We start from the raw sequence: 24,304 nt of genomic DNA, 5'->3' as shown, positions 1-24,304 counted from the left end.
GAAATAAAACACCACTCTTAGAAGTCAAAGTCATAATGACACAATGGAGCACATGTCACTCGATGTCACTTGTTGGAACACTGTTTATTTTTAAAAGGAAAAACTTGATTTCAGTCAGCCAGAAAATAAGGCATGCTAGGGATGTTCCTAAAGCTCTAGGTAAAAAAACCAGGGTTTGGCAGAAAAGCTGATTCCAATCACATGATACTGTCTTACAAATGTGCACAAACAACTGATCTCATCTTCTCTCGCCTGTCCCTAGGTATTTTCATGTGTTTAGGATAAGCCACAGGTCCATGGATTTCCTTTTAAACAGCTCCAACTTAACTACAATTTGCAGTGAATGGTGCAGGTTATACTCCTTATGCCTCCAGTGCATGTAATCAGTCTGTGGAAGCTGTTGGTACAAGGAGAGGGTATATGGATATCTACCCTCCTTCCCCAGCCCTGTCGGACCATCATACCTATCACAACAGTGCAATGGCCTAAGGATTCAGCTGTCAGTCAGGAAGCCCAATCTACTGCTAGATCATTACCCAAGTTCAGAAAAGTTCAGTGGCTCTCCCCGGGTCTGTCTCCTCATTTATCAAGCAGGAAAATATTTGCTTAACAATGTCACAGTGTCTTGAAACATTAATACAATATTTTGAAATGACATCAATATTAATAGGAAGGTGCAGTTGAGATGCACATGTACTGTCCTCAAACAGGCCATGAGAGGTTGTTACAGGGTGGGTGGACAGCACCTAACAGCTAGCTGCCTACAGGTGGACATAAAAGTCACCTGGAGAACCCCCTGCAGCTGGAGCTTACAAAGAACAGATAAAGCAGAAATGGAAACCAAGAATTTTGGAATCCCACTGTGGAGTCATAGCATCATTATGCACTTAAAATGTATAATCCTCAAAAAACATTAAACTGATCTTAATGTTGAAATGGTGTCACTTAAGGCATCGTTTTTACAAGTAGCACATGATCAGACCCATAATTAAAGTTGATATTTCTTATTACTAGGAGCTAGTTCAAAGTGAAGTGGTAGATGTTCAGCTCCCCCCCAACCAAATATTGTCCTCTAAGAGCAAATGAAAACGAGGAAGGAAGAGGTATGTGCGCTGCCAGTGATAACCGTTTGCTGAAAGTGTAGGAAAAGAAATAACAGCTAGAAAATAACTAGAAAAAAAAAATGTCCAATTAACCGCAAGGAAAGGGAAAGAAACCAACAAGTTAAAAACACTGGGGAAAAGCAAGGACCCAATGAATTTCATGTACTGGACACCTGAGTTTCAAACAATAATTTCCATTCGATTTCCTCTACTCTAACAATGTGCCAGGCCACGTAAGTAAGGCAAGCTCTGCCTGTGACGCTGCTCGCACCATGCACAGCAGGGCCCGTGTCTCAGGGAGAAGGTAGAAAGCAGACAGACACCAGTTGATTAAGATTGCAATTCCAGGGTTACAGCTACATGAAATAAACGAAGGACCTAACCTTGTCAGCAAGGAAGAAAACTATGCCCAACCACAACCTATTTTAATTCCCTCCAGTAAGCATACTGGGATGGCTAAGGATCAGCTAGATGCTCCTGCTCAGTGTGATGATTCTTAACTTCTTTATTAAAAATGTTCCCAAGCCTCCATCAATAGCTATGTGTTTGCATTTCAATTTAACTAAATTATAATATGACCAGACGGTCTAGTCACCTTTATCACATTTGAATTGGCTTTCATCAGTAAATCTATTGTTTTTAGCATCTAGAAGTGGAAATTCAAACAATCTTAAAACAATCTTACAATGTTAGGGCAATAGTTGATTGCTAACAAGAGTAATTTAATTGTCTCTCATAGGAAAACAAAATCACAGATAAAATTAGGATAAATTCCAACATTTACAGGTAAAAATTACCAAGATGAATCTATTTCTGTGAATTGTACATCATCCTAATGAGGAGATAATTTAACATGAAGTCAAATTGGCTCATAAGATAAATGGGAATTGACAGAATTGTGATATTTTTGTCAAATAATTCTGAAAGGAATTTTTAGGAGTGTAGTATCATAGTACTGAAAAGCAATCCAGTTTATTGAACACACAAATTGTAAGGGCATAGCATGGTGTCAGGAGTGGTCAGTTTTTCCAGCTGGACTAAAAAAACAAAGAGCAGCCTCCCTCCAATTTGGAGGAGGAATTGTCTGGCCCCTGCCGGCATGCAAATGTGAAGTAGGTTTTTAAATCAACAGATAATTGTGATGTGGCTTAATTCAAGTCAGGTGCCTGTTTCTTTCTCTATGAGAAAAAACTAATCTTCTTGAAACATTGTGAGAATATGAATTTCCTGTTGATCCATTTCATTCCTCCTTAGCATCCCATCCCTTTCTTTCTTCCAAACAGCTGGTGCTTGATACTGAAACCATTCGTCTACCCAAGCTGGTACAGGGGACTTGGAGTCCCTCTGGTGGCCCGGAGGGACTCTATGAAATCTGTGTGTGTCCGGATGGGAAGCTCTATCTGTCTGTGGCTGGTGTGGATACCACGTGCCAGGAACACAGCCACGTCTGTCTCTGAACCACTGCCTCTTCCACAGACCGCCTGCCTTGTTTCCCTGGGATTGTGGCCTTGAACCTTTCCACTTAGGGGGCAGCCAGACATCCTGCAAGACTGAGACAGGATGAGAACTGGGAGGAGGACAGGCTTTCCAGAGGAATGCACCAAAAACAAAACCACATGATCTCCAGGTGACCTGTGGATGTTAGATACAAAAATCAGAATGTCAGAAGAATGCTTATTCCACTGGATTAATTTTCATCAGAACAATTGTGACTTTTCCTAGCCCTCTTCTCCATCTCTCATACATGTCAATGTTCAACAAAATGTCGAATTTGGGTGTGGAATTAATTTATAGTGTTCAACAGCGGATATCTAACTCTTCACAAAAGTAGAACTGGTCAATACAAAAATGTCCCAAGTTCTATACAGCGTCTCCTTCTTCCTGCAGCTTCATACAGTGTGTCAGGCTTCACAAGAAAATATTCAGGTTTCAAAGGTGATTTGAGGTTGATCTGATTTACAATATGTAGTCAATTGAATAAATTACAAAAAAATAAGTTATTTTATATATATTGTCAATTAGCAATAAAAATCAACCTACATATTTCAGACTCCATGGTTCTTACTTTCTTTAATCCCTACAAACAATTCTTTGAGGTTAGTAATATTCTCCCTCAAGGTACTGATGACAAAGACTCAGGGCAAGTCACAGGTCACAGAGAACTACTGGAATTGACCCAAACTATGACCCAATTTTTGCATAGCTGTTTTCTCTGGAAACACTGATATATTCTCATTCTATCCCAAACACCAGACTATATGACAACTGTACAAATGAGACAGTGCCAATTGGACAAATAAAGAAACTGAATCCCAAAGTGTTGTTTTCATCTTCCACGATCAAGTAGTGAGTGGTGGGACTCTTACCTGCTCAGACTGCATGCTTCCCTCTATACCACAGAGACTGGAGACTGCCTTCTAAATCCCTCTTAACCTTTGGTGAAAGTATGTTTAGTGTGGCAAGTAATTGTGTGGGTTGATTAAAACACTTGGGATGCTGAACCTATGAAAGCAAGTCCATTTTATAGAGGCCTGGAACTTACTTTGAAAGATGTCGCCACTTTCTGTGGTGGGATTTGCTTTTGTTTTGTTATAAACAGTGCTACAATAAGAATCACCAAACAGCTAAAGATGCAGCAAGACCAAGAGCATTGGAACATCCTAATTATAGGATGTATACCAAGTTCAAGTTCTTATTCTAGTCTCAGAATCCAGAGAAAGAACTATTTCTAGTGCTGCTTTAATGAGGTGCTAATTTAACAGTGTTGCTCACAACTCCCTGGTTTTGAAGTAGTGAGTATACATACACACATTCAGTTGCAAATACAAACACAATGCTCTCTAAGCCGTTAAGAGAAAACTCTATAAACGTAATGATCCTAAAGTTTTGCAGGGTGGGGGGTATGCTTCTAATTATAAATTGGTATTCACCTTTTCCATTAAGTTAAATCCTGAATTTTAAAATCAATACTGCTTTCTTAACACAACATGCCTATGGTCATAGTAAACCATTCTGCTATTTTCTCATATTTACTTCCTGTACCATATCTGTGAAAAACAAATGTCTTCAAGCTCTGTTGACCTAACATAGGATCACCAACTTAGCTTGGTTCTCATAGTACATGTCCAAAAGATGGTGTTCAGATGACAGTAGATCAAGAAAAACAATCAAGGAGAAATATGGGGAATGTTTAAATTTGATTTTTTTTCCTCTTCAGTTAAGTGGAATCATCTTGAAAGAAGCTGTACAGATAGCTGCATTCTCCAACAATAAGGAATTTACCCCTTGTTAGATTGAAAAATTTAGATGGTCTGTATCTGAAAATTATTAATACATTATAGGGTGTACTTTAAATTTTCACTGAAGGTCCAAGGTCATGATGATAAACACACCTAACAAGGTGCATAGACAGACTCATTATACAAAGTGGTGGTAGACAATGGAGTGTTAATGTTTTAGGGATCTAAAAAAACCCTGACTTCTTTTATGAACCAAACTGAAAAGTAGACACATGAATCAAAAAGAAGACAATAAAAATATAAACTTTAATTGTAAAGACATTAGGTTTGCTGCAAAAAGGACTTCACAGCTAAATTAAAAAAAACTTTGGGATCACAGGCAGAACTGCAGTGTCCCAACTCTCATGGTTCCCTATAGAGAATGGAAAGAAAGACCACCTTTTCTAAAGGCCACCAAACTCACACTAATAGGTTAGAGCTGCATATTCTAGGCCCTTCTCCCCAGTTCACATACGGGGCAAGCCTCGCTTCTTTAGGGAAGAGTGAATGAAGGCAGAGGTTCTGAAACCCTGCACACTAATGTTTTTATTTTGTGTCTGTTTCATATGGCCGTTCATCCCCTTTTTTCCCCTGATTTAAAAATACCATTGCTTGACCAGGCACGGTGTCCCATGCCTATAATCCCAGCGGCTCAGGAGGCTCAGGCAGGAGGTTCGCGAGTACATAGCCAGCCTTAGCAACAGCAAGGTGCTAAGCAACTCAGTGAGACCCTGTCTCCAAATACAAAATAGGGCTGGCGGTGTGGCTCAGTGGTCAAGTACCCCTAAGTTCAATCCCTGGTACCCTCCCTCCCACAAATAGCATTGCTTCTTACTTGGCTCTACCAGTCTTCTCCAAATTTTAAATGCCACTTACTATTGCTGAGGTTTGAAAGCCAAATAAATTTTGTAAAAAAAAAAACCATATTTTTAACTAAATAAACACACTGACTTCAATTCTGTCTCCTTAGAGGCCAGCTTTTGTATTCAGGGTAAAGGAGGGTACTTCCAGAACCACATGTCAACTGTAAAAGAGACCAATAGGTGTGGTGGCACACACCTGTCATCCCAATGGCTCAAGAGGCTGAGGCAGGAGAATTACAAATTCAAAGTCAGCCTCAACAACTTAGCAAGCTACTATCTCAAAACAAAGTAACAAAAAAGAAAATTGGGCTTGGGATGTGGCTTTTAAGTTCCCCTCAGTTCAATCCCTGGTACAAAACAACCCCCCCCCCCAAAAAAAATTAGACTCATTATTTAAAAAATAAATAAAATTTAACTAATTTGGCTTTAGAATATAAGTTGACTGATTTCATGTTAGTAGATAAATCATATCAGGCTAGTTAGATTCATGGAATGGAATGTGCCCATCATATCCCAACACCTAGCATATATAACACCTGCAATGTGCTCAGAGATGTTTTACTTTTGGGGTTTTGCTTCAAATGAATGAATGACACTACTTTAAGTCATGTCTCTTAAAACAAGAGAAATGAAAACCAAATTTAGAAGCCAAAGTTTTAAGAATTCCACCTGTTGACTTCAGGTTTGGCTCCTACTCAAGTCTTTCTAGCCTGCAGAAATAGATTTTAGACTTGCCAGCTCCACAATCACAAGACAATTTTTTCACTAAATCAATATCTATCCCTCTCTCCCCTCCTCCCTCTTCTTTTCCCCTACTGTTGTTTCTCTGGTAGAATCTGGATTGAAAATGGCTGAATGGAAAATCTTCTATGACTGCTGATTTCTACTAGCACTAGACATCATTCTGGAGATTTACAAAACACTTAAAGTACAGTAAGTGTCAGCTGGCACTAAGGAAGAAGTAAATTCCACCCATCCCCAAGATGTTCAGACCTGTGAACAACTTCCCATTGTTTTGTTGAACACTATAACAACCTTCTACTTAAACTTTTCTTGGGCTCCCTACCCCTGCTTCATTAACCAGATGCACCATGCAGGTTCCTTGCCCAGTTTGGCAAGGAGACTATGTATAAGTTGGCCATCTTGCTAGAGATGCCCTCCTTCCTGCACCATCCCTGCTACTCAGAAGCACCTGTGTTCCATTGTCTTAAAAAAGGGGGGAGGGGGATTTTTAAAAGCATTAAATAGTAATATACATAAATTGAATTCAGAGCCAAAATTTCTTAGTCTATTTCAAAATCTAAAGAAATCTGAAAAATAAAATATTTTCAAATATAACTGCTATAAACTACTGGTGGCAAAACCTGACCTAAATCTCTATGATTTATCAGACTTATGTATTCAAGTGTGGATATTCATAGGCTTTCTGGAAATATTAGTAGGTTTGATCACAGGGTGCTGCCTGTAATCATCACAAACAGATATGCCCTCATATTAACATTCTAAAATCAAATTCTGAAACTCCTTTGGATCCAAGTGTTTCATAAACATGATTATGAACTTATATATAGCTTTTTAAAAGTTTTTAAAAACACACAAATCGAATTAAATTAACTATCAATAAAGCCAAACAAGGTTTTCTGTGTGATTTTTAATACTGCAAAGCAATGAAAAATGTTCTAAGTGCTGACTCTGAGCTTCAAAGCAGCAAGCACTTTTTAAATAAAGCTTAAGAGAGAATTTGGGAAACCCCAGAAAAGAAAGCTTATTAGGCCTCCTCCACCTAACTTTGTGCTTCAGTTACAAGTTGCACATTCTCTGGCAATTATCAAGAATACAAGCAACAATGAATGTTAGTGAGAATGTGGAGGGGGAAGGCACACTCCTACATTGCTGGTGGGAATGCTCTGGTGCAACCACTCTGGAAAGCAGGATGGAGATGGAGTGGAACCACCATTTGACCCAGTTACCCCATCCCTCAGTTTATATCCAAAGGACTTAAAATCAGCATACTACAGTGATGCAGCCACATCAATGTTTACAGCAGCTCAATTTACAATAGCTAATCTATGAAACGAGCCTAAATGCCCTTCAACGGATGAATGGATAAAGAAAATGTGGTATATATACACAATGGAATATTACTCAGACATAAAGAATGAAATTATGGCATTTGCTGGTAAATGATTTGAACTAGAGACTATCATGTTAAGTAAAATAAGCCAATCCCCCAAATCCAAAGGCCAACTATATTCTCTGATATGTGGATACTGACACACAATAAGGTGGGGAGAGAGGGAAGAATAGAAGTCCACTGGATTAAACAAAGGGAACAAAGGGAAGGGAATGGGAATAGAAAGGACAGAAGAATTAATTTAACATAATTTTCTTATGTTCATATATGAATACATGGCCAGAAACTCCACATTTAGTACAATCACAAGAATGGGGTTCTAATTAGAATAAGTTATACTCATGTACGTATAAATGTCAAAATATACTCTACATCCATGTATATCTTTATAAAAACAAATAAAAATAAATAAAGATGAACATTCTCTATCAGGTAAGCTTAAGTGTGAATGAGCCCCAGACATGCAGTCAAGGCAAGGAACTATCAATTCAAACTCTACCTAAAGGAGACCCATATTTGATGTGTCTGTTTTCAAATACATTTATACAACATACATATCAAATAATCTTACTCCCTAAAAAGCTGAAGTAAACTCCACTCTTAACTACATCAATGAGCACCTCATAAACATAATATATACCATACACTCCTTATTCAACTAACCATGAAAAAGAAACCTACTAATTCCAACATAAAAACACAGAACAATCCTATTCCAGTATTCCAATAAGTGCACATAAATATGCATATCACAACTTAATAAGGAAGAAATTAAGTTTAATTGCCAATGAACTATTTTTCAAGAAATACCAGTTACAATGATTTCATATGTACATTTGCTTTATTAAAATTATGGCACTTACTATTAACAGCAGAAATAATTACATGATTTCACATCCAAAAGCAACACAATCATGGAGGTGCAAACATTCCTTATTACCAATAAAAGTAAAAAAGTTTTAACATGGTCTGTAAGCCCTTAATTGCATAAAATATTATATTTAGCATCATTTACAGCCAGTACATTTATATAAACTATTATTTTCTTTCATTAACATTCTGCAAACAAAATATGTTAAAGTAAATAAGTAGGACATCTGAACATGATGAAAATTAAATGTCAGTTTTGAATCATTCATGAAGAAAATGCAAGCTAATAATTCATTTTTTATAAGCTACTAGTATCATGATGATTTTAATTTTTAACTTAAAATAAAAAATTTCAATAAGTGCCATATTGAAAGACAAAGAGGTTTGTTTTTTTTTTTAATTGCAGCACCTTTAGACAACAAAAGATTGCATCCTGTTCAACCACACTATATAAATTATGACATTCGTGGAAAATACGTACACACAAACATAAAGCAAATGTTCTAACCACTGATAAATGACATTTGGTAAGCAGTTTCAGAAACAATATTTAACATCATGTAATGAGAACTGCCACCACTTGGAGTTTTCCATATGTTATCGTCATGAAATAGGAAGCCTGTAAACATAAGGTGTAAAAAAAAAAAAAACCATTTAAAATAAAGATGTAAAGTGCACTCAGTGCACTCTAAATACTATCTTCATACTCTTACTCAAGTAATATTCAGGATTAAAATACTGTACCATTTTAAACATACTGAGTACTTAGGATGTAAAATTGCAACAAATTCATAATCAGATCCAGCTGATAAGAATAATGCATCCAAGAATATCCATTTAAAAATGATAAACTTCAAAGACTTAATTCCCCTTTTATGTTCAAACCAAAGATACGTCCAGTGTTTCATTAGCTCCTTCAAAAATACCATGTTTAAAAACAAAATTGATTTCATCCTAACCAGAGACATATATAGACTCATTATCTAACAAACTGCTAAGCTTTGGTTATATAAAGTGCAGTTCAATAATGTGCCATCCCAATCATTCAAATACTTCTAGCAATTTTGCGGTTGACAACCATCTTCAAAATAATTTTCTTTTAGATTCAGTTAAACTTCTCTATAGGTATTCATACTAATAACTCCAAAATTCTTCCAGAACAATCTGCAATGTGCTTCACAATTCCTAGATAACTGGCAATGAAGCTTAACGAAGTACAGCAATTCATATTTGTTTTGTGCTACAACACATTCAAGATCTGGCTCTGCTTTATTTTTTCTTTAAATACTTTCACACTTTTTGTTGTATAAAATTTTCAAGTTTTATTATGATACAGGCAGTACATTCCATCACCCTCATGGCAACCTCAGAAGTGAACCTGTCATTTGGGATCTGTGGGAAAGGAAGCAAATCAGGATACCTTGTTTTTAAACTGTCTACACCGTAAGCTTCCAATGTGTGAACATCATTTGTCAGTCCTTCAAGTTGCTGACTATATTCTTCTATTTTTTGTGCAAGTGCAGTTGGTTTTACGTCTTTATCGGACTTTCCCCTCACAGCATAGTCAGCTGCAATCAAAGCTAACTTCGTGGAAAGGTAACATTTAAAGCATACCCATTCATTGGCATTTTTATGAAGGTCATTCCTGGCAGCTGAGAAATTTGCTCTGGCTTGTCTTAACCATCTCCGTGCTTCAACAGGATTGCCAACTGACTTGAAAGTGGGAGGAACAAAGAACCTCTGAGAATAAGTCTGCCCAGTTGAAGGAGGGCATTTTTCTTTATTTTGTTGTTGCCGCTCGGATTTATGGCTTGTTGCTTCTTGATTCCATGAAGTATAAAATCTCTGAAATGAGTATTTGTCTGATTGAAATCGAGATGCTGAGGTTGAAAATGTCCTTCTGGAGGCTCTGTCTGCATTTTGATCTAGAAAAGCCTGTTTTTCTAATCTGTTGATTTCATTCTGCAGATGTTTAAAAACTTCATTAGCAATGTCATGATTCTCTGGATTTTTGTCAGGGTGCCACTTCAAATACAACCGCCTAATAATCTTTTTTCGTTCTGATTCTGGAAGCTTCCAAGCTTGCTCTACCACTGATGTCACTTCTTTTAAGATTTCGGGTAAAGAATTAACCTTAAGCTTTTTGGGGGAGTGGTGTTTTGAGGATGAAGTTTTGTGACTTTCTTTACCAGAGAACAGAGGAGGAATGCTCCGCAGACCAGGGGCGAGGAACTCTGTGGGGCTGGTTGGTGTAGAAGGAGCACTGTCTCTACTTTGAGAGCTTTCATCAGGCCTTGAAAACTTATACAGATCAAGCGAACTAACTATTTTATATTCACTATAACCAATGTCAATCTGATATATCTTGCCTAGAAAACTAGAATTGTCGGCATCTTCTCTTTCAACTTCCTGTACAATAATTGCATATGTATATGTTGGCTGGTATGACCCATAGATGTCACCACCTTCAGCATCCACAAGGTACCCAACATATTCTCCTGGATAAAACACATTCATTGGATCCATAAGCAGAGTATAATGAATTTCAGCAGGTATTGGCGTACCAGGCATTGGAAGTTCCAGTTTTGATGGCTCTGAAGAGTCATATTTCACTCCTAAACTATCAAGTTTCTCACTAATCCTATAAATATCATTGCATCCCAGCATAGCAATCAAATATGAAGTGTCAGAAATCAAATTGTCAGTTGCTGATTTCAGTGTCATTGCTAATGCTAATAGGAAATTAATATCTTTACTGTCTGAATGTTGGATGTAAAGCAGGATGACTGCATTACCAAACCTCTTCAGAAAAGCAAAAGTTTCACTTCTGCTATGGGGAATGGGATTAAAACCTTTAACTCTTAATGTTGTTTGAAGCTTTTCAAAACAGGACACTTTTAAGCCTTCTCTTAAGGCTTTGCAAAGTCTTATGGCTTTTTCTTCATTGGCCAGGAAAGCATTATCATTTTCATGCTTCATAATCCTAATCAATCCTGTAATGAACTGTTCAGAAGACAAGAGTAACTGCAGTCTTCCCTGAAGAGAACACAATGCTCCAAACTGACACACTTTGGGAGTCTCTTCATCTAACTGTTCTTCAAGGATACTGCTCAAAAGCCGAGGTCTAAGTTTTTGCGGAAAGAGCATTATCAACTTGGTATGAAATCCATGATCCTTCCCTAAGTAGCACTGGCTAAGGTCAACCAACATTTGCACACCAATATTCCCTTGGATTCTACTTTTATAATGGGGTGCATCATCAAACACTAAGATGCTTGACTTTACCAACCTACCATCCTGGCTTGGAAGATAAAGTGCAAGATCTCGAACATTCTCTAGATCACTCCTCACCTTGACAGAATCATTTTGCAGACTCTTGAACAAACCAGAAACTACTCTCTTAACTGTACGCATTTCATTAGGATCTAATTGTTTTCCTTCAGAATTTTTGAATATGCGGCTCAACACTTCAACATATTGCTTAGTTGAAATAATATCTTCAGTACCTAAGTGCTTGAACAACTGATGAAATGTGCCAAGCTCTAAAGGTAGCTTGTATAAATAAGGTTTAAAATCAGATTCATATTCCAAGTTTATCACTACCTCCTCAGGCTTCAGAAGTTTCCAACCATCTTCTACCATCACAAAAGCAACTCCCCGGAGTTGAAAACGGAACTCCCTTTTTTCTGCACTGAGAAATTCATATATGCTCCTTAAAACCTTTGCTCTAGTTTTTACCATTTCTTCATCTAAAGTTGTTATGTTGCATATATTTCTGCAATTATTAATGACCTTATCAAGAGGGGGATCCAAGTTAACATTAAGCATATTTAAAACTTGTTCAAGCTGTTCTTGTGGACCAAGGTCATTACCTTCTTGCTCTTTGATACTCAAGGGTGTGGCTTTCTCTGGAAGAATAGGGCAAGATGTCCATAGCAGCTGGAGCACATCACACTGCTTGAATTTTGGATTTACCTGTGCCCCATTAAACTTGATAAGAGGAAGTGTTCCATTTACTTCTTGGTATTGAGGATGAAATCGAATGTACTCAGCTGGGGCCCTCTCAGGACATAAGAAAGGTATTAAAGACAGTTCTTTCAGAAAATTTCCAGATAATAAATCCATTCGTTCTTGGAATATATGATGCAGAAGGATATCAACTGTATTTTGCAATGTTTCTTTAGACCAGTTTTCTGTGTTAGCTCTCACACTAATTTCCTTAGCAAATTGTAACAACTGCTGCTGAGAAAGTATGTATTTCAGCCCGATATTTCTTAAGAACTCCACCCAGGATGTCATAAATGCAATTTGATTTTTAGGTTTTATAAGCTGTTCCAGTTTTTTAAAGAAATCCTTAGGAATAAACAGTTTTTCAGGAAGCATAACTTCAAAAACTCTCACAGTTCTATCATAAAAATGTTTGGTTTGCTTTAGTCGACTGTTAGCATCATGGATGATCAATAAACTTTCTAGTTTTTCAAAAAGTTGTTCCTTAATCTCTGATAATTCCTCAATACTAGATAATCTATTCTTAAGATAGATTAAGTGCTCTAATTTTGCATCATAAGAGAGATTTTCAATCTTGGGTAAAAGATGTTTCAAATATACCTCAAGGTCATCTACAGGCACACAACCAAGCACTTCATATAGCTCTTTTAAATGAACTTTTTCTTCAAGAAATGCAGAAGATGATGATTGTGTCCATTTTTCCACTTCAGCTGAAGGGATGCTTTTTGTAAGTACATAGCATGTTCCAAATTTGCCAATGCTCATGTAGCGGCCGCTGATGGATTTGTAACATGGAAGAGACTTTAAAATTTTTATGTCATCTTGGGACATCAAGTGACTCAAATTACAGTTGAAATACATTAGAAGGGCTTCAAAATCACTTTCTACCAATTTTTCAGTTCTAAATGTTGAAGTTTGGACCATGTAATGTACAGCTTTCAAAATGCTTGTGGGGCTCTCTATGTTTGCTGTGTGACAGGACAAAAGAGGAACAAATGTACTCTCTTTGGAACAGATTTTGTTCAAAGCAAGCTGGATACAGCCAGCTTTCATTAGAGCATGAAAAACTTTATCACTCTGGGCATTGGGAAAAACAGCAATATGCATAAGGCTTAGAGGAAGCAGAACATCTCCTTCAGGAACCACAAGCTGATTGGCTGAAACAGTAAACTTTGTTCCTGGAAGCAATGCCCAGTCTTTGAGAGTATCAGCAATGATATCAAATGTTGGTTTTGTTTCTTCCTGATCTTCTTTCACACTTACAGATTCACTAATAAAATGCCATGCATTCTTAAGCCAAGACTCACTTGCGAAATTGTCTTTCCACTTTGTACAATTTTTGGTCTTATATTCACGAGGCAACACAGATGATAGCAAATCAGCAAAGCTGGAAATGTCAAACACTTTTGCAACTTTACAGTTCAATAAAATACTACTATATTTCAAATACAGTGTATTCATAAACAAGTCTTTGCGCGATGGGATCAATTCATGGTATGTTGTTAGAAACTTGGCTCGTTTTGCATCAAAAGTTTGCAAAACACTGTCCAAGGTAATAAGAAGGGGCAATCCTTCAACTTCAATCTCATTTTCTTCTGCATCCTTAAAACAATAATCAACTAAAAGTTTTAAACTGTGAAAAAGTTTCAGATTTGTCTGCTGAAGACGACAAGGCAGCTTCCCAATATGGCAGTTAGTATCAGGAGAGGAGAACGTCATTAAAAAAGACCTAACATCAGCAGGGGTCACATAACTAACAGGGATATCTGCATCTATAAGGCAGTGGTAAAGATTGGCAGTTTCATCACAGTTATACACCAAGTTGAAACCTATTTCCAAAAGTAGGTGTTTCAGTCTATAGACATTCTCTGCTACTGTTTTGCGTGTTGTAATATTATAATCTGCATTTTTAAGGTGTTGTAATTCATCCTGTAGTAAATTGTCAAAAAATGGTCTAGTTTTGTTTGAAGAAGACATATTAATCCAAGTAATTATGACTGCTGAGTGCAAATCAGAGCCATCAATATTTGGTGCCCGGACAACAGGTAAAAGACGTTTCATGTCTTCATGAATGCAGCTATAAAGCGCTTTCACTAGGCAATACAAATCTGGCTGTAGATCAAGCCTGTTGACTGGGAAAAATGATAAAAACTTCTTCAAAGTGTCCTTTACAACATGAATGGGTGTGTTTTGCAAAACTGATAATGTTGGGTCAGAACCGGGGAAGTACCGTTTTTTCAATTGGATTAATAATTCAACATATGCAGGAGCTATTAATGCAGTCATTAAGCTGTTATTCCAGTCACTTCGGACACCAACACCATTATCATCACGCCATAGGTTTCTTCTGGCTGAATCGAGTGCAAAGTGGCCATTCACGTGAAATGGCAACCCTGTCTCCAGTGAGAGAGGTAGAAAACAGAAGGCCCTGTGAGGTTTTTTATAGTTGTGAGTAATACAGGCAGCCACTCCACCTCGTGGGAAGAGAGTAATATCTTGGTTCTTGTGTGCTGATATAACACTCTTAGATACTTTGTCCATACTTGAAAAACCTGACCTATTACAAATTAGCCATGTGGTAAGATTTCCTTCAGAATCCTCAGTATCCATAGTATATGTTATCTGTTGAACTGGTATGTCTTTGAGTTGTCTCTTCTTAGTAACACTATCAATTACAGATGCATGAAACTGTTTTCTTTTCAATCTGTCTCCATCAGTGATTTTGCCCTTTACTGAATACAGCACATTTAGAGCTCCTGTAGCTTTATCTATTTCACAAATAGAAATTTTTTCCATGTGATTAAGAAACATTAGAAGTTCTGCCCCATCTGAGCGTAATTTGTCCAAAAGATTCTGGACCATTCTGTCTGATGATGGAACTGAGGAAATTTCTGAAACTTTTGCCATTTCTGCATTACGAAGAGGAAATCTAAACATTGTGCAATTATCCAACTTAAAGTGGTTTCCCAAATAAAGGTCAAGAACATCTGAGAACTGTGTCCTAAAATCTGTATCCAAATCTCTAAACATGCGTCCAGGACTAACAGATGTGGCTCCTGGTGCATATCTGGCATGAGGATCAAAAATACACAGGATGTCATTGCCAGAAATAAAAGAAGGGCAGTCTGTAATATGATACACAGAATTGAATCCTATACCATACTGTCCAGTTTTGCAAGGATTTCCTTCTTTGGTACCTTTTCCAAGATTTTGAATTCCTCTAACATCATCTTCTGTAAAAGGCTGGTTGTTGTACACACAAAGTGCTGGCCCTTGCAATGGGGCCCACTTATCATCAAATATTCTATCAACTGGATGCTGTCTAGGATCAAACACAAAACAGATTTCTGTGGCCTTAGCATCATCAGCATTTTGAAGAAGCTCTTTCAACATTTCCTTTTCTGAAGGATAAGCATTAAGGATGCTCTTAATTCTGCTGGTCAATTTTTCTTTCTGCCCAAATTCTGTGCCAAGTGTTGTAAAACAAATGTTGGATGCGTATCTTTCTAATGCTTTATGTCTCTTTGGTATTGCTCCTAGTTTTACAGCTACCTCCCTTGGTATATCAGCATGGCAATATTTTACAGTGGTATCCTTTACTTTTATCCACGGACAATCATTGTAGCATAAGGACTTAGCAGGGAGAAGCAAAAGATTAGTATCTGGCAATAATATTTTACCATAATTTTTCTCACAAAACTCTTGTTTCTTTTCTCTAATGAGACTCCATATTCCTTCACTGATTATGCGTCGGCAAAGCTGAAAATTCTCTTCTGTTATTTGTTTATTTCCTCTTTCTCGGTCAATGGATTCCAAAACTAGGGCAAAATCTTCAACCATAAATGACTGTCTCACGCCCACACTTTCAAACAGTTCACGAAAATTATTTTTATATTTATTAGGTAACTGATAAAGGTATGGTGCTGCTTCAAAATTCAAATGAAAAGAAACTTTTTCTGAGTCAACATATGCATTTTCAACTAAGATGAAGCTAAAAGACTTTAATTTTTCAGTAATTGATACCTTAGTTATTTCACTTTGCATCATTGCTTCATGAAGGTATTTGTAGCAAGCATTGGTGATATTTTCCTGGTACAATGTAATTCCATCATCAACTGATTTTGCAACTTCTTTCAATTGGTTTATAACCAGATCAACTGTTGGCTTTTTTAGTAATCCCAAAAACTCCTTAACAGCCAATGACATTGAACCACAACCTCTAAAGGAATGAGAATTTTCATTTAGAATTGGCTGCAAAAGACAAACTATATCTTGATGTTCAGCTGTATAAAGCTCAGTTGCTGCAAACATTTTTTCAGGCTTAAAACTGTTACCTTTCCATTCCAAAGAAAAACCTGCTGGTTTTGTTAGAAATGGAAGGAAGGGGATTGTTTGATATTTTGCAGCAAAATCCTTTGCTCTAGGATCCCTTATCTTTAGCTTCTCATCAATAAGACTTAATAAGATACTACTTCTTAGACAAGCAGCAACATGATCCCTTTTATTAATTTCAGCTACTGACTCTGCACGTTCTAGCATGTCATCCCATAAAATATCATCTTTTGCCATACCTAACTGAACTAGTTTAATCAAAATAATAGGATTAAGGTAATCCTGAGTAGAACCATAAGGGAACCGTCCATCTTTAATATCAAATAACTTAGCAACACGTCCTTCAGGATGGATTAATCTAGATGGCAAGACCAAAGGATGCCCCTCCAAGGAACAAGGAATACATGGAGTAACACGAAGAATTCCTGAGAACTCATCAACTTTTTCATTTAGAACAAAATTCATTAAGGGATCTCTAAGTTCTGCTTCAATTTCTTGAATATTTGGAAAAAACACTTCTGAAAAAAACTGTTTCTCTGAAAATGTATTTTCAAGCAGTATCTGTTTGCAGCCAGCTTCTTCAAATCCTAATTTTACTGAAGAAGGAAGTTCAACAGCACAAAGGTTTTTGGATCCAGTCTTTTTGAGGTATTTCAGAAATATCTTGAAGGCTGCTGGACCAACATCTTTTCTTTTAAGTATAGAGTCATCTAGAAATCTCACATTCTTCATGGAAACCCAAGTAGATCCATCAGAGAAGACTCTGGTCAAATCCTTTCCTTTTCCATGAGCTATATCTTCATAAAACCCTTGACATATTACAGAAAAGTCATCATGAACTAAATCAGGATCAGGCCACGTTGCATAGTAAGTATAATCAGTTAGTTCCCCACTAGTGGCCAGGTCCCGTAAGACACTGAGAGCCTGTAAGTAAGCTTTCACAATAACGTGTCTCATGAATGTGGTATTCCATCGTCCCTTTGTATCTGTCTTCCAGATCTCCTTTCTATTTGAAGTAACAGCAAAACACCCATTGATATGAACTGGTAAGCCTGTTTTTATTCGTAAAGGTAAATGGCAAAACACTTCTCCAATGTGTGGTTTCACAGTCCACTTCTGGTCTTGAGTTTCACACAGCAGAATTCCTACTGCCCCACAAGGAACCAGCCCCAGTCGTCTTCCACTTTCATTCAGGGAAAATTTGAGAGCCTCTCCTGTATCCATGCAGGTGCATATGAGCCATGTGGTAGAATCTACTGTTTTTTGTGGCAACTCATCTGATGGTTTTTTTGATTGGCCAGACTTGGCCATTTCAAAGAGAGCAGCTGGGTCATCATCTGGACCTCTAAAGAGTGGTGACTGCAAATCAGCAATCCTTCTGAACACATGGTGAAATTCTTCAACTGTGATCTGAAGAATGCAAGATGACTTTGGTGCATCTGTGGGAAGCTTTCTACTACTGCTGCTACAGGTCTTCATGAGCTTAGCAGCTTCCTTTAAAACACTTAAAACAGGTGCATTCAATGCTTTGGAAGAGCAGGACTTTTTTTTAATTATTATTGTATCTTGTGCTAAGCTAGGATTGGTTTCCTCAATCTTTAAGTATTTCAAATACATAGAATTTACACTCTGAGTAAAAATGATAAGTCTATGTCCACAGAGACTAAATTCATCCACAAGAGAGTAAATATCTGCTGTATTGTAGCAGGTACTACTTACTTCACTCACTTTTGCCTCCTGTTGAGTTCTAAAGGACAATCTGAAAAGAGTTCCATTGTAGCTATAAGGTGCTTCTACCGTCAAAGGTAACTGACAGCCAAATACATCTATAAATGGTTTGAACTGATTAGGAAATTTCCTAAGTCTTTTCTGTTGTTTACTCCAATTAATTTTGATCCCAGGGTTAGATTTATCTTTAATGTGTTTACTAATATGATTTATGTTTGGATCAAACATTATCATGAATTCTCGACTCATAATAATGGGAATATCAGTGAGATGGTATACAGAATTAAATCCAAGACCAAATTTTCCAACTTTGTCAACTTCTCCCCTTTTTAAAGATTCTCCTAACCTAGTTATGTTCACAAAATCTGAATCTGAGAATTCAGAATTATTGAATGACCACAAAGCAGGCCCATGGCAAGCTGCCATTCCTGGGTCTAGAAGATTCTCTCTTATGTCCATATTTCTTCTCATATCAATCATGAAACTGCATTCTGTTGCATTTGCATCATCAGCATTTTGAAGTAGTTCCTTAAAAATATCTGACACAGAAGGGTACTCTTCCAGAATATTTTTAATTCTTACAGTGAGTGGTTCTCTTTGTCCTGACTGCTCAAATCCCATGTTTTCAGGATTGATCAGTCTTGTACTAAGGCATGGAACTTTTAGCCATTCTGCAGTTTTCATGGGTATGTCCTCGTGCACCAAAATGATTGGTTCCACTGAATCTTCTAATAAGTCATTGAGGTCATCAACTTTGATGTCACAGTAACAGCATTCATGAATTGGTTTCATGATAAGTTTAGAAGGATTTTTGCTGTGATGTATAGGAACTGGTGTATTGGGACTTGCTGGGATCTGATTGCTATACAGCCATCTGATAATACTCAACATAAGTTGAAGATTTTGTTTGCTTTCTTGTTCACTGAGATCCTGATCACTTTTGAGATATACCTTCTGAATGACCATGGAAATATGATCTGATGTCAATTCCTCTATTGAACCACAGACCTTAAAGAGTTGGTGAAATTTTGCCATTGTTTTAGGCACATTATGTAAATACGGCTGAAGGTCCAGATCATGGATTGGTTTGATCACAGCTTGGGCAAGAGGACAAAATTTTTTGCCAGTCCAAACCCATGGAAACTTTAAGGCCTTAAAAGATTCTTTCCCTTCATTCAAATGATCATGCATGAATCCATAAATTTCAAGCAAAATGTGTTGGAACTGATAGTAGTCTTCATCACTAAAGGTTTTTGAAGTATACCAGTCAACAACAATTTTGAAGTGTTTTAAGACAGCACTGATGCTAGGCTTTGTAAAAATACCTAATGCTTTTTCCAAGTTTACATGGATACTTTCAACAAGAGGAAGTGATGAGCCCACTAGAGTCGCATGGGCCACATCGCACATATCCGGTGGTACACAAAGATTACAGAGATCTCCTTTCCAGACTAAAGAACCTGGATAATTTGGAGGCCTTTCCTTGTAGGCTGGAACCCATTTTATTTTCTTCAATGTCATCTTTCCTTCAGAAGATTGCAAGAGTGTATGATTCTTATTTAAAACCAGTAACAGTGTTTTGGCTTTCTTCAGAACATCCTGATCTGGACAAGAACTGACCTGTAAGGATTCAATTTTTTTTGCTACTTGCACAACATCTTTCTCATTGAGACTGGCTTCATTTTTTAAACCAATCTGTCTCAAAGAGTGAAGAATATCTGGTGAGGTAAAAACTGAGGGTGGGAAACAGGTTTCTTCTTCATTATAAAAGAGATCTTTAAGTATTTCTATATCAGGATCGAAGAGCTCACTTGCTGATACCATCCGTTCCTGTGAAATCTGAATGAATTTTAATGGCATTAACCAATCAAGCACATTTGGATTCTCATTTTTAAGAGAGGACAGATTTTCAAGGATCCATAACATCAGGTGTGTTACTTCTTCATGTGAATAAAATGCATTTTCCATATCTCTTAAAACAAGCTTTAAGCAGCTAGTAGTCTTTAATTTCTCTATCTTCAACATGTTTGCCAAGCGAATGGTAGCTTCATCACTACTGTCTATTACTGAAATAGAAAGTCGCAAATCTGGTGGAAGTTTGGCAGTATGGTGCAAGACCTTACAACCTTTCAATTTTGTATAAGAGGAAATTCCCTGATCAGATGAGTGGTTAATTCGTTTGAATATTGTCAATTCTTGAATTATTCTTTTCTCCTTTTCACTAGTATCAGTTAAACTAGCCAAAAATTTCCTCAGAGCATCTTTGTGTGTAGGAAGAAGAGAAGCTATTTGATTACATAATTTCTGCATTGGCATCTTTTCCATTATCTGCAAAACTGCACTTGGTAATGGTGAATGAATGTATTTCTTAATGAGTGGATGTTGTATAGAGGTATCTAATTTTTTCAAAACAATCCCTCCAAGTTTTTGTACAATGTCTGCTAAAAATTCTGGAAGCTGTGCTTCTGTTTCATCATCTAAAATAACTAAAGATGGAATTCTGAGTCTAATGAGTTCTACACACACTTGACCTTCATCTAGTGTAGTTCTTGGGATAAGTGGCATTTCATCAAATAAAGTCAACTCCTCTGAAAAATGTATATAGAGATTCTTCCAAACCATCTTAAGCCATGAAACAGGTGGGTGATTTCTGTCTTCACTGAATGGATACCACTGAACGATCAACTCTCTGCCGGGCCAGAATGTATTCATTACTTCTTTAATAAGACGTGCAAATCGCTCTGGATTTAGAAGCTGCAGCTGAGTACATGGCCTTCCTGTAAATCATACACAGAAATATCATAAATACACATAATTCTATTGTAATAGCCTTCTTTTATCACAGGTAAGAAAGAACTAGAAAATTATAGGAGTTTTAAGTAGATGTGAAAATTCAGTACACCTGGGGTAATTTTTAAATAATAATGATAGAGAATTTATGTATGAATCCATATTTAGAATAGCCTTTGGTAGAAATAATTCCCTCTAGAAAATTCATATTTTAAGAAAATATATAAAACACATTAAATGTGTTTTAAAAAGTATCCTATGATGTTCTACAAATGGAATCCTCAAGTGGGAATATCTTTTTGTGTTACTTCATGTTCCCTCATGAAGGAGCGACATGGCTATGTGGGATAGAGAGAAGAATGTGAAGTCAGAGCCTGAGTATTCATCCCAGTGACTAACGTTTTCTGAAGCTCAGGCAACAATGAGACTTACATAGTTTCCTTTTAACCACTAACCAGACATGTAATTTAGAATTATTTATTCTTTCCAGAATTTGAAAAACTCTCATCTGGTAAAACAATAAGGATGAGGATCTTGGTATAAAGACTGTTCTATGTATATATGCCAAATACAAAACATAGTCACAACTTTTTCAGCACTACTTATTATTTATAAAGTGTGTTCTAAAGAGCCCTGGGATTTTGCAAAAATGCTTCAGGGGCCAGGAAAGTGGAAAGTGGAATGGATGTGCAATAAAGGCAGGGGTTATCTCCCACCAGAACAATTTTACTTCTGTAAGTTCATGAAATAGGAGAGAAATAATGTTTTTTTTTTTTTTTTTTTTTTTTTTTGGTGGTGGTGAGGGTGGGGTGTTGATTTTAACCACTGGTCTAGAAATTCATGTTCTCTTTCTAAGTGCATTTTGTGTTTCAGAATATTTACAGTATTTATATCAGTAAGAACACAATGAAAAAAATAACACTACATACCTAGAGATATCTAGTTGCCCACAGAGATAATAAAAAGAATCTTAAATTCAATTTTGTAGAAACCAATATTTAGTTTTCTCCCTGTATATAAGACTTCTAGACCCTTAGAAAAGCAATTCTGGAAAATTGTAAAAGAGAGTGTACCTCAGGCCCTTGGTAATTTTTTAAATCATTATTTCTTAAGCAAGAAAGAAGCATTTCTTTCAAATGCTTAACACAGCAGGAAGATGGCCTTATCTTCTACCAAACATTATCTGTCAGGTTACAATAAGACATTTCAAAATTACTTTCACATAAATTTAAATAAGGGCATACTTTTGCTACTTCAGGAGAGTGACAATACCCAGATTCAAAATATTTTCATTTTCCATACTGTATGATTTAGGGTCATTCAAGTAGAAATATTTTAAAAATTATAAGACCTTGAGAGCAGTCTAACCAGTATAGCTTCTTTGATCTACGAACCCCATTAAAATATAATTTTCAATAATGTTCTTAAAATATGGTTATGGGATATCTAAATTGTAAGTAAAGCATGGATATAATACTTCAGATATAAAAAAGTTAAAAATTCAGAACACACAAAACAAAAAATTAAATATGCACCACTTTATGTTCTATGTTAATTGCCATAAGACATGCATTTTGAAGATATCCTACCAAATATCCTGGTATGAAATGTGGCAACTTATAGATACCTACCTTTAGGAAAATTTCCTGATATTAATACGTAAATAAAATGCCAAGACACACACACACATCACATATAGCATGCAACTAATACACCAGTCATGCTCAATTGAAAAAACATGATAGAAAATAAAGGAGAGAGAAAATGTAGTAAGACACAATTCTAAATACATTAAGTTGATTCAATCTGAGTTCCTGAGTTCTATCTACTTTGTATCAAAGACATTTAGCCTTTAACCTAAAGTATAAATTTCAACAAAGAAAAAAAGTCCCCATGACCTGGGTTAGAAATCTACTGAAGTATCTCTAATAGAATCAATAAAATAATTTTTATACATTTTAGTAAATGTGAGTTTTATGTCCTTGAAAATCTGCAACAATGTCAAAAGAAGTTAACCAGAGAAGTGAATCTGTTCCTAGAGAAAGTAACAGTTATCTACACTATTATCTGGTAGGATCACTAAATTTGGAATAACTCTTCTATGAGCAATTTTGTTTCACTATAGATGAGTTAATCACTTACATGGTGAGAATAACAACATCAATAGGATGAATCACTATTCAAAGACTGAACTATGTTTTTAATGTCTATGTTTATTTATATGTTTATGCTTAGTGAAGACAAGTTCAACATGAATGGAAATAATGCAGTCTACTTCAAATTCTTTTCCCAATTGTGCTACATATTGTGCCCTTCAATATAAAATACTAATCTCTGCCTGAGTTTCTCCATCTTTGAAAGTGTTGTATTATTTATGTACCTCTCTTGAATGTTGTAAAGATCATTATATGTTGGGAAAGCACTTTTAAAATTTAAAAAAAAAATTACTTAACCAAAAAAAATCACAGTCCCAAATATTAACTGAAGTTTACAACATTTGATCAGACTCCTCCAGAATCACACCCAATTGGCTACAGTGCTGATCTGAGACTTCAAGTACAGGTAAGTTTTTTATACTTTTGGGCATACATGGCAATGCCAGCTTTAATGAGTTCTAATAATGCTCCACTGTGTAAACATATTAAAATCTCTATGTAAATAAATATGTGATATAGTGATGGTCCAATTAAATGGTCCAGTCAAATCTTCAAAAATAATATATATATACAATATATATATGTATACACACATATATATATGTATATGAGTGTGTGTATATATATATATATATATATTAAAATAAAGAAAAAGAAAAGACCAAACACAAAAAGGAAAGAGATTCTAACTGACAGCTAAGACTCTAGCAGGAATGCCACAAGTCTAGTGGCAGCACTGCTAAGCATCGGGGATTAGTACAAATGTCCCACTTTTATATGCAGCAGGCCAAGGGGGTTCAAAATTAGTCCCAATGACCAAATTTATTCTCCTAAACAGCACTGATGCTCTGCCACTGATTTCCAGGCTTTGGTTTAGAATGGGAGATGAAACAGCATTTAGAGAACTATACCTAACCTGGAAGAGTCCTCAGGGCAAGTGTTAACTATGCAGCCTACTTTAGTCAAGATTTTCCTTTCCTCTTTGATTTGACTACATGTTACAAAATGTAAGATATATTGATAAAGCTTTAGGAAAATTTTA

At 36.3% G+C, this 24,304-nt stretch overlaps 2 protein-coding genes across 9 annotated transcripts in view; one reads left to right on the top strand and one right to left on the bottom strand.

The window, feature by feature from the left end:
* The window catches only part of Sgcg (sarcoglycan gamma), a 108,119-nt gene extending 104,973 nt beyond the window's left edge, over nucleotides 1-3,146 (top strand). For all 3 annotated transcript variants that reach the window (XM_078015693.1, XM_021734739.3, XM_005337584.5), the window contains one exon: nucleotides 2,387-3,146. In XM_078015693.1, coding sequence (XP_077871819.1) covers nucleotides 2,387-2,560 — 174 coding nt within the window. In that variant the 3' untranslated portion in view covers nucleotides 2,561-3,146. The remainder of the gene's footprint in view (nucleotides 1-2,386) is intronic.
* Nucleotides 1-24,304, bottom strand: part of Sacs (sacsin molecular chaperone) — a 148,138-nt gene that overhangs the window by 47,758 nt on the left and 76,076 nt on the right. For 4 of the 6 annotated variants that reach the window (XM_021734738.3, XM_005337582.4, XM_078015691.1 and 1 more), the window contains one exon: nucleotides 8,201-21,093. The exons of the other annotated variants lie outside the window; for them this stretch is intronic. In XM_021734738.3, the coding sequence (XP_021590413.2) occupies nucleotides 9,539-21,093 (11,555 nt within the window). In that variant the 3' untranslated portion in view covers nucleotides 8,201-9,538. Of the gene's footprint in view, nucleotides 1-8,200; nucleotides 21,094-24,304 lie in introns of those variants that run through there. 6 annotated transcript variants of the gene reach the window in all.

Source organism: Ictidomys tridecemlineatus, chromosome 6 (assembly GCF_052094955.1).
Source record: "Ictidomys tridecemlineatus isolate mIctTri1 chromosome 6, mIctTri1.hap1, whole genome shotgun sequence".
Taxonomy (NCBI): Eukaryota; Metazoa; Chordata; class Mammalia; order Rodentia; family Sciuridae; genus Ictidomys; species Ictidomys tridecemlineatus.
This window is presented reverse-complemented; position numbering and strand designations above follow the sequence as displayed.